The 10,797-nt window shown below is 39.4% G+C and overlaps 1 protein-coding gene across 1 annotated transcript; it reads left to right on the top strand.

Annotated features, from left to right (window-relative positions):
* Positions 1-9,059: 9,059 nt before the first annotated feature.
* Positions 9,060-10,104, top strand: LOC119422769 (nucleoredoxin-like protein 1). The gene is made up of 3 exons (XM_037690165.1): positions 9,060-9,295; positions 9,395-9,484; positions 9,576-10,104. The coding sequence occupies exons 1-3, from the start codon at positions 9,060-9,062 to the stop codon at positions 9,943-9,945; spliced, it is 696 nt and encodes a 231-aa protein (XP_037546093.1). The 3' UTR covers positions 9,946-10,104.
* Positions 10,105-10,797: the final 693 nt, after the last annotated feature.

Raw genomic sequence — 10,797 nt, forward strand, 5'->3', positions numbered from 1 at the left:
CGAATGTTTTGGGTTAAAATTTGAGCCTTTATGATACGTTATGTTTCTTTTTGTACCGACTGAAATGTTTTCTTGGAAGAAGCCAAAACCTGTAATGTATTGTTTTTATCAGCTGTTCTGTCTTGTTGCATGTCTCCAGGCTGCGGTTAGTTACAAACTCTTATGTATTTTTTTTTTTATTTTTTTTAGAATTAACACAAAAATATGTAATTTTTAAGAAAACATTTTCTTTATCTTGTCCTTGTGTTTCTTGTCAAATCATTTTTTGACCCTGGAAACTGTATTTTCATGCTTTAAACCCAATTTTTTTTTATAGTTTGTCTATAGTTGTGAACATCGAATGTATTTGTTTTAACACCGACACATTCTCACTTGGACAACAGCAGATTAGTTACAGTGTTACTTCAGCTGTTTTTAATGCAAACCACAGCTTTTGTTGCATGTTTGTCAAAACAAATGAAAATAGATTTTTAGAAAACTTTGATGGTTTGTCTCTTCTGTCTTTTAAAAGAAATATAAAGCCTCTATTGTTACAGTGACATTCACTGAACTCAGTTTAAACCATAAAGGGTGAAATCCTAAAACATCAGGGTCTAAAATCTCAGGGCTGTGAGATAAACTCACTAATTATGGGCTCATTTTGAAGCTTTCTCTCTTTTCACACGCAGCTGTTTTATTCCAGCACCAACATCCCACAATGCAGCTGAAACTTCTTTTAATTACTGCCTGCTGGTGTGTGCCCTCTCCATAATTGCATAATGGTCAGTTACAGCAGGCCGCCATTACGCCTCCTCCTTCTCATCCTTTATTCACAGTTGACCAACAAACAGGCTGATGGTTTCCACCCACTTCACAAATTCAGGATCATTCAGTTTCTTATTTAACCCGAGGAGAAAATTTTAAATTAGAAAAAGTTGCCTCTTAACCCTTGAAGATCTGAATATGCCACCAGGTATTAGTTGTGCTCACGTATGAAGCATTCACACTATTGTAATCTGTTTTTCTTCCGTACGATTTTTGTGCTCTTTCAACAAATCATAAATGTTCAGCTCATTCAGGAGAAGGGAGCTATGACTTTTGGTATTGGTGCAACATTAGCTTTTTGAAATATTTAGCCTTTCTGCCACTTTTTTTTTCTCAGAAAATGAACTGAGCTCATTTTACATCCTTCAGATCTTTAGATCTGTTTACAACGTTTTACTGCTCTTTTCACATTTTGTTCTGGTTCAGCTTCTTTCAGCTTCCTTGTGCAAATTTAAACTTTTTTTTAGCTACTTTCAGCTACTTTCAGCTGTTTTTCCTCTGTTTTGTGCTCCTTTTAGATTCTTTATGCCACCTACAACATTTATGTGCTTATTCTAACTGCTTTCTGCTCATTTCAGTGTGATATGGTCCTTTCTGCTATTTATGCAATTTTCAGTTTTGTATATTGATATTTTTACTATTTCATGTTTTTGTGTTTGTTTTAGCTTTTTCAGCTAATTCTTTATTTTTTGCACTCAAAAAAAAAAAAAAATTCAGCCTAATTCAGCAAAAATGTGATCTCAACTTCTTTCTGGTAATTTAAGCTGCTTTCTAGCCACTTTTCAGCATTTTTTTATGCTAATTTCAGCTTTCATCAGATATTTTCCACTTTTTGTGCTCATTTCTGCTTCTTTCAGCCTAAATGAGAAAATGTGTTCATTCTGCTAAATGAAGCTTGTTCTACCTTTTCAGCTATCTTGTTAGCAGTTTTTGGCTAATTTAAGCTGTTTTCAGATAAATTAAAGTTTTTTTGTGGTAATTTCAGTTACTTTCAACCTAATTAACTTATTTCTGCTTGTTGCAGCTCATTGCCAGTTTCAGTTATTTCAGCTACTATTTAGCTGTTTTATGCTAATTTAGCTTTTTCTGCTAATCTCACAGTTTTTACACTAATTTAAGCTTTTTTTAGCCTAATTCAGCAACAATGTGCTCTCTCCATGTCCTTCTGCTAATTTAATCTTATTTCTGCTATTTTAGCTACTTTCCAGATGTCTTTTGCTAATTTAAGCTTTTTCAGATAATTTCCACTTTTTTGTGCTCATTTCTGCCTCTTTCAGTCTAATTAAGCAAAATTGTGTGCTCTGCACTTCCTTCTGGTTATTAAAGCTTCTTTCTACCTTTTCAGTTACTTTTCAGCTGTCTTTTCTTGTTGTTGCCATTTTCAACTTTTAGAGCTAATTACCTATTTTTCTTCTTATCTAAATCAAATTCAGCAAATATGTGTTGTTTCTGCTATCTTCTGCTAACTTAGACTTATTCTTCCTTTTCAGCTACATTTCAGCATGCTTTAATTCAATTTAATTCAAAAATACTTAATTAATCCCAAAGGGAAATTAATTGTTGTGGTAGCTCATCATCTTGGTTTCAATAAGAGATGTTACAGATGCTGATGGCTTTGAGCAGGAAGGATCTCTTGTAGTGGTCCATCCCACAGCAGAGCTGAAGAGACTGGCTGCAGATGTCCACCCAGACTTGGCAGACCTCTCGGTCCTCTTGGGCAGCAGGACTGCCTGAATGCTGGGCTGAACTCCTCCCAGAGAGATGACCATTTCTCCCAGCAGTTGCCTCATCATTGCGGATTTAACTGTAGGTGCTGGGGGAAGATCTCGGTCCTCTCGCTGTCACGAGCCTCATTTCTCGCCACCTCCAAGATCTCGGCAGTAGATGGGAATGCATCCATGGCACCTCCTCTTCAACTCATTTGGGATTGGGAACTGCAGGTATTGTTTGAGATGTTAATCGGCAGCTCCCAGTTGTAGAAAACCCCCTTGTTATGGTTACGCTTCATAACAAATGTCCAAAAGTAAAAAAGTTTCCGTAAAAATCATTTTCAGCTAATTTCAGCTGTTTTTCATCAAGTTAATTAGCAATAAACATTCACACTGCATTTTCACATGGAATGCAATGACTAGTTTTGATTGCATTACTTATTTAAACAATAGTTGATCTGATGCAAGTTAATATTTACAGTTTTACATTAGGCTTAAAAATGCTTTTCCATTTCAAACTTTTTTACTTAATGTTTTTAGCTACTTGTAAGCACATGTGTGTGTTTATCTGTATGTCTGGCCGTCACTTTGTAAGAGGTGGGGTACACCCTGGATAAGTCCATCACATGGACACAGACAAAACCGTTCACACTCTCACTCACACCTATAGGCACAATTTAGGGTTATCAATTACTTACTCTTACTAATCACACATGCACTAAATGATTGCACAAGATCTTTATTTATTTGACAGTAAATATTGGTGTCAATTGTCTGTTAGCCAAGTACCTCATGAACCACTGGGTGAATTTTAATGAAACTCTGAATGTTTTCCACAGATAACATCCTGGACTTTGAGTCAGTTCAATTCAAGATGGCCACCATAGCCAGTCAGCCTTGGCCTACACAAAAATGTTAACTTTACAAATGTTTAGCTAAATGTGGCGAGGTAGTAGCTGCAAGTTATCCTCGACGCAGTACGAGATGGATCACGAGAGAGCTCACGTTACGTCTTACAGGGTTTGACTGAAACTTCTCAGTCAAACCTCGGCATGTAAGCTGGCGGGCGATATGCATTCCTTCAAGGAATAACGCGTCTTAAATTTTTCTTGCCTTTTAGCCAAGTTAAATTTGGAAGTTGGCCTCGAGAGAACAAGATGTTTGGTTTTAGTCAGCACATCTATAGAAGTGGATTTTATGCAGCACATTTCCACACAGCTGCTGTCACAGAAAGGTTAACCTCGATGGTACTTGAGTCGTCTGAAGCACATCTGTGGGTTTTCAGAGTGAACTGGTGCAAATACCTCGCTGTCCTTCGTGTCATCTTAGGAGGACAGGCCGTGACGCTCTGATCCGTCTCTACCTTCTGATTACTTTGACTTGTGAAACATTTAATCTTACATTACTTGTCATTTTGCATCATCTTGCTCTTATTTGTCAATAGCTGAAAGATGTGTGGCTAGTTTTGGAAACCTTCATCTCACAAGAAATCTTTCCCAGCGGTGTCCACAAACATTTCCACGACACTGATGATGCAGATATGAAGATAACAGTTATTGCATTTTATTTGCAGGTGATCCATCACCTGAAAAGTGACATTTTTGGCTCAGCTGCTGATGAAAAATGTCCCAGCAGCTACGAAGAGTCACCACGACAGATAATTTAATGTCGTGTTACCACTGAGCGACGGACTGAATTACGTTGGCACGGTGAAGCTGCGCCTCGAGGGCAGCTAACAAGCTTTGGCATGTGCTGCGTCTGCTCATGTATCAACGTCCAAAAAGCGTGTTTATGCGTTGGACACCGTGGGACCGTGTGTGTGTGTACTCGTGTGTAGTGACGTTTGTCTGTGTGACTCAGACTAATCCTATTAGATCTCTCACCCTCCCACCTCTATATTTACCTCCAGCTCTCTCCTCTGAGATTAACCTGAGTGTTTGCTGCATGTGTTTGTGTAGATCAGTGAGCAGAGCTTCATCAAAACCAGACTCAAACTGTCCACTTTCTCGCTTCGTTTCTCCAACACAGATATCCAATTGATTCATGATTGTGCTCTTAAGGGTAAATGTTCAATAGAAAACTGCTGCCACCCTTGGCTGTGAGGGGAAGGTTGAAACAGGTCCTTGATATGGTGGCCCTGACGTTTAAACCACAAATGCAAATTAAAAAACACAACATTTGAAAGAAAATAAAAACATTTGGGGGAAAAAAAAAACCCCCACGCAATCAAGTTTGAAAAAACGCAATTACATTTGAAAAAACACATTTGGAAAAAATGCAATTACATTTGAAAAAAAAACCACATTTGGACAAAATGTAATTATATTTGGAAAAAACACATTTGAAAAACACATTTGAAAAAATGTAATTACATTTGAAAATACATAATTACATTTGAAAAATGTTATTACGTTTGAAAAAGCAATTACATTTGAAAAAACATTACATTTGGAAAAAAATGCAAATACATTTGACAAAATGCAATTTAATTTGAAAAAACGCATATTTGACAAACCACACTTGAAAAAAAAACACAATTAATAAAAAAAAAAACACATTTGAAAAAACACATTTGAAAAAACACATTTGAAAAAATGCAAATACATTTGAAAACGCAATTACATTTGAAAAAAATGCAATTAAATTTGTTTAAAAAATGCAATTGCATTTGAAAAATACATAAAAATGCAAATAAATTTGAAAAAACCATTACATTTGAAGAAACACAAAAAATAGGTTTGGAAAAAAATGCCATTACATTTGAGAAAAACAACATTTTAAATAATGCAATTAAATTTGAAAAAACAACATTTGAAAAAACAACATTAAATTTGAAAAGTGCAATTACATTCGAAGAAACACAATTACACTGAGCGAAACCAGAAGATGTGGGTAAGGTGGGACCAGTGGGAAACATGAAACATCACTGACTGGACAACGTGATGTTTGAACCTCCCATCTTTCCCACCTCTTCTGGTTTTACTTAATGTAATTGTGTTTTTTCAAATGTTGTGTTTTTTTAATTTGTACTTGTGGTTTAAACTTCATGGCCACCATACGTTGACCACACTTGATGCTTCCAAGAAAATGCATCTGTCTCTTTCAAACACCTTTCCTCAGCAGAGCATGTTTGTCCTCCCTTTGCAATCCAATTTGTCCTCAATCCTCATCCTTCCTTCCCTCCCCCTTCTTCTTTTTTAGTAATAAGATTTCTGCCGTTGAGCTGGACTTTTAAAAGCTACACACACACACACAAACAGAATCAACTTCTACCTCATGATTACAGCCCTGCCACACCTCTAGTTATCCGTAATCCCCCTCAGTGGACCACAGAGTGCAGGGTGAACAAATTACAGACACGAGCAAAGCAGCAGTGAAAGGTGTCTCTGAAATACCATTCTTCAGGATTCAAAGGAAGAAATGAAAATGAATCAAAAAAAGATCACAATGGTGTGAACGAGGAGAGAACGCGAGAAACCGTGGATTGCATTTCTCGTGGGAGACGAGGAGTTTCAAGGTGAGGAGAATTAACATGTAAATTTACCTGCTGGAGCGCGTACAGAGATTGACGAGCTGTTAAAGCAGCAACTAACAAAACTGCAGCAGTGCTGGAGTGGATTGGGTGATGAGCTTTGAACAAAAGAATGGAAATAACTTTTCCAAATTCACAGTTACAGTAAATCCTCCTGCAGGTGGGATCAGATGATGCTAAACATAACTCTCTCACATCCGTTTTGGATGTTTTAATGCAGAATTGTTGCCTCAAATGGATCTGGCACAGCCCAGTGCCACAGAGTCAAATCTAATTTGTGTGGTTATCTCTGTCAGTTAAAGGCCCGCAGCGACAGGAGCGACAGAAATACTGACTGGATTAAACAGATAAAACCCATTTTCAGCTCTTAGGCCTGAAGTTTAATTCTGATTTACCTTTTTCATCTGCTGGGCTTTGTTTACTGGTAGTGTTTATCTTTTGCTTTTTCTTGTTTAAATTGTTGTGACGTATTTAAATTAGTATTTCTTTTATATGCAAAAACTGCTGTAGCCTGCTGACGGTAGGATTTTCTTAATTTATGGAGCCATAAGTGAACATTTCCGGAGCAATAACACTTTAAGGCAGTGGTTCCCAGCACAGGTCCTTGAGGAACACCATCCCGCATGTTTTAGTTGTTTTCTTGCTCCAACACACCTGATTCAGTGATTTAATTACTTCTTAATGTTCTGCAGAAGCTTGTTAATCACCCATTCATTTAAATCAGATATGGTGTTCCTCAAGGACCAGAGTTGGGAGCCATTGCTTTAGGGAACAAAAGATAAACGTATATTTCAGAGTTTATTTTCAGTGTTATTCTAATTGCTGCACTGACTAAATCAGCAGTTACAGGATGATCTGAAGGTATTCAGAACAATTATTTGTTTTATTTTAATGCCCAATCTGTTCCTTTGTGAAGATGCGCCACTGGCTTCAGGTTTTGGCTTCATAAAAGTTTAGAGTTTCACACAACGTGCAGATATTCTTCTGTTTATTTAAAGTCATGATTCACAATATTTTGTGTGTTCTTTACCTGGACTTTAGTTCTAGATTATAAGATGATTATCATTACTCTCCACCAAATGGCAAAGGCTCATGTTGTTGCCTGTGCATGTGTGTCTGTTAGTAAAATATCTCGTGCCCCACCAGACATGTTTTAATGAAATTTGTAGGAAGTAATCTTTGTACATTCATACATCCATTATCTTTACCCGCTTCTTACTTTTTGGGTCGTGGGGGTCACTGGTGTCCATATCCAGGAGTCACTGTGTGACAACCTGGACAGTCCCCAGTCCATCACAGGGACACAGAGACAAACGAGACAACCATTCACGCTCTCACTCACACCTAGGGACAATTTAGTTACCAATTACCCTAACATGCATGTTTTTGGTCTGTGGGAGGAAACCGGATTAACCGGAGAAAACCCATGCATGCACGGCGAGAACATGCAAACTCCACCTAGAAAGCCCCCCCAGCCAGGATTTGAACCAACAACCTTCTCGTTGAGAGTCAACAGCTCTACTAACTGCGTCACCATGCCGCCTCTGCAAATAATCATAATTATTAATTGCTTTGCCTTCAATTATCCTGTATGCAGAAGCTCGTCACACTACGAATCAGAGGTTAAGAACTTCTTGACATTTTTACTGAAATCATTGAATCTTTTTATTTTATTTTTACTTTTTATCCAACCTGAGGTGAAATGTGCAGGATATGTTTAGTCCAACTCTTACTGTCACATGCTGAGTCTGAAATTACTTGTTAAAACAACACACGGTAGCTTAAAGCCCATTTTAGTCTTTTGGTTTTGGTTGTAAACCATTAATAAAAACAGTTTTTAATAAGCTTTTTTAAACAAGACTGAAGAACACAACAGTTGGGATTGCTGTGACTCGTGTAACCACCATCAACAGTGATCTCGTGCATTTTCCAAGTTATTCTAATGTGGGAAAATTTGAGTTCCTCAAAGCTTCTTGAAATTCTTTGGTTTGTTGTACCCTGAAAACCGATGAGGTTACACTGTATGGAACTGAGCAACAAGCTTCACTTGTACACGTCATTCAACCTTTATTTATACAGGTTAGTCTCATTGAGTCACAAGGACTCATTTTCAAGAGAGGCCTGTTTTTAACAAAGAACACAGGTGAGGTACAGACAGCAACAAACAACCATAAAATGCATATAAAATAAAAGCTAAATGAATGTAGTGATATAAAACAAAATAAAATCAAGCTACATTATGGAACAAGGTAAAATACTAAAGACAGGAACATGTCTGCATTGGTTTTTCCCAGGAACATAGCAGATGTTTGAAGGCACTTAGAGAGGTCAAGGTCGAGAGCTTCAGGTTTTTTTGCAAGGTGTTCCAGGTTACAGGAGGAAGAAAAGGCCTTTTTGCCGAGTTCGGTCCTCACTGAGGGGTCGCTGCAGGTAATGATGTCTTGAGAGTGCACGCTGTAGCTGCATTGACGAAGTGACATGTAGGAGAAGATGAAGAATAATGAAGACAGCAGACCAAGAAATGATTTAAAGATGAAAATATACCAGTGAGAGAGTTTGCGTGAAGCTAATGATGACCAGTTAACCAGTGAATACAGGGTGCAGTGACTGGTACCATGGTTACAGCCAGTTATAAATCTTAGCTCACCATGATAGACAGCGTCCAACATTGGCAAGGCGCTTGAAGGAGCATTCATATAATGTTACCATCAATGGATGGAAGGAAAGTAACAGATACAAGGTGTTTCCTAGCATTCAGAGGTAGACAGGATCCATTTCTGGAGAAACCGAGAAGAAACTCGGTTTTAATTTCGGCTTTTTTTTCGACATGAGGCTTAAAGGAGAGATGTGCATCGACCAAGATTCCCAGTTATTTGTAAGAATCTACAAACTCGGTAGGACCACCGTTTGTAGATAAGATATAAGGAAGGACTGCTGGTACCGACTTGTGTTGCACGTTTGATTAATTCTACATATCCTTTCTTCACAGGCTAATCCCCGCGCCGTCTTCCATAATGGTGGACATTTTCTTAAACCGAGTCCTCGTGGAGAACAACTCGGACCAGGATGAGCTCAACACGGAGCGCGAGATCATCGGGATCCTGGAAAACCGCATCCTGATGCTGTTCTTCGCAGCTGCAGCATGTGAGAAGTGCCAAGATTTTGTACCAGATTTAAATGGGTTTTTTAAGAAACTGAAAGATCCGGCATACATCGAATACCCCAAACTGCTGGCGCTCATCTACATCAGGTCTTCATCTTGACTTTTTATTCATGTCTACCTTATGTGGTTGCGTTAAAGCACGCCGGTTTGTAAATCACTTCTGAAATTTCCATCATTTCTCTCCAGCTTGGACCAATCAAAGGAGCAGCAGGAAAGATTTTTGAAAGAGCTGCACAAAAAGACTTTGTTTTTGGGCTTTGAGGACCCATTCAGAATGTAGGTGGACAACATAAGATGCATATTTAATACGTGTTTAGTATTCTAATTTGTGCCGTTGAATCAATCAGTGTTCTTTTATGTTGTGCAGGGAGCTGCAGGACATGTTTAGGGTGAAGGACCTTCCAACAGTAATCGTCCTGCGTCCCGATGGCTCGGTCCTCTCTCCAAACGCAGTGCAGGAAATCTCTCAGCTGGGAACGGACTGCTTCCAGAACTGGCAGGAGTCAGCCAAGCTCATCGAGCGGACCTTCATGCTAAACGAGGACTTTGATGACCCGAACCTTCGAAGTGCCACCGACCCAGTGAGGAGGCTCAAATACAAGACGGAGGACGACAAGAGGAAGAAGAGATGGTGGAAATTTTGGGAGAAGGGAAAAGATGAGAAGGATGAAGAGGAGAAGGATGAAAGTTGGGACAAGAAGACAAAGCAAAGTAAAGGAACTCAGAGGAGAAGATGAAGAGAAAATATTAAAAGGCTATAATACAGTATGCACTATAAACATAGAAGAATGGAAATAACTTAGAAAAGTTCACTTTTTCCAGAGCCAAGTGTACAGTTTATTAGTTTTTATTCCATCCATCCATCCATCCATCCATCCATCCATCCATCCATCCATCCATCCATCCACCCATCCATTATCTTCCACTTGTTCCGAAGTCAGGTCTCGGGGGCAACAACTTGAGCAGGGAAGCCCAGACATCTCTTTCCACAGTCACCTCTTCCAGCTCTTCTGGGAGGACCTCAAGGTGTTCCCAGGCCAACCAAGAGACGTAGTCTCTCCAGCGTGTCTTGGGTCTCCTCCCAGTCAGACATGCCCGAAGCACCTCCCTAGGGAGGCGCCCAGGGAACATCTTTACCAGCCTGAACCACCTCAACTGGCTCCTCTCGATGTGGAGGAGCAGCGGTTCTACTCTGAGTCTCTCCTGATAACTGAACTTCTCGCCCTGTCTTCAAGGGAAAGTCCAGCTACCCTGCAGAGGAAAATCATCTCAACCACCCGTTTCCTCAATCTCGTTCTTTCAGTCACTACCCAGAGCTCGTGACCATAGGTGAGGGTAGGAACGTAGCCTGGTAAACAGAGAGCTTTGCCTTACAGCTCAGCTCCCTCTTCACCACAACGGACCGGTACGGAGTTCGCAGTACTTCAGATGCTGCACCAATCTGTCTGTCAATCTCACGCTCCATTTTTTCCTCACTCGTGAACAAAACCCCGAGATACTTGAACTCCTCCACTTGAGGCAGAACCTCACCATCGACCTGAGGAGAGCAGTCCACCCTTTTCCAGTTGAGGACCATGGCCTCAGATTTG

This window comes from Nematolebias whitei, chromosome 16, assembly GCF_014905685.2.
Source record: "Nematolebias whitei isolate Nwh7 chromosome 16, NemWhi1, whole genome shotgun sequence".
NCBI classification, from domain to species: Eukaryota; Metazoa; Chordata; class Actinopteri; order Cyprinodontiformes; family Rivulidae; genus Nematolebias; species Nematolebias whitei.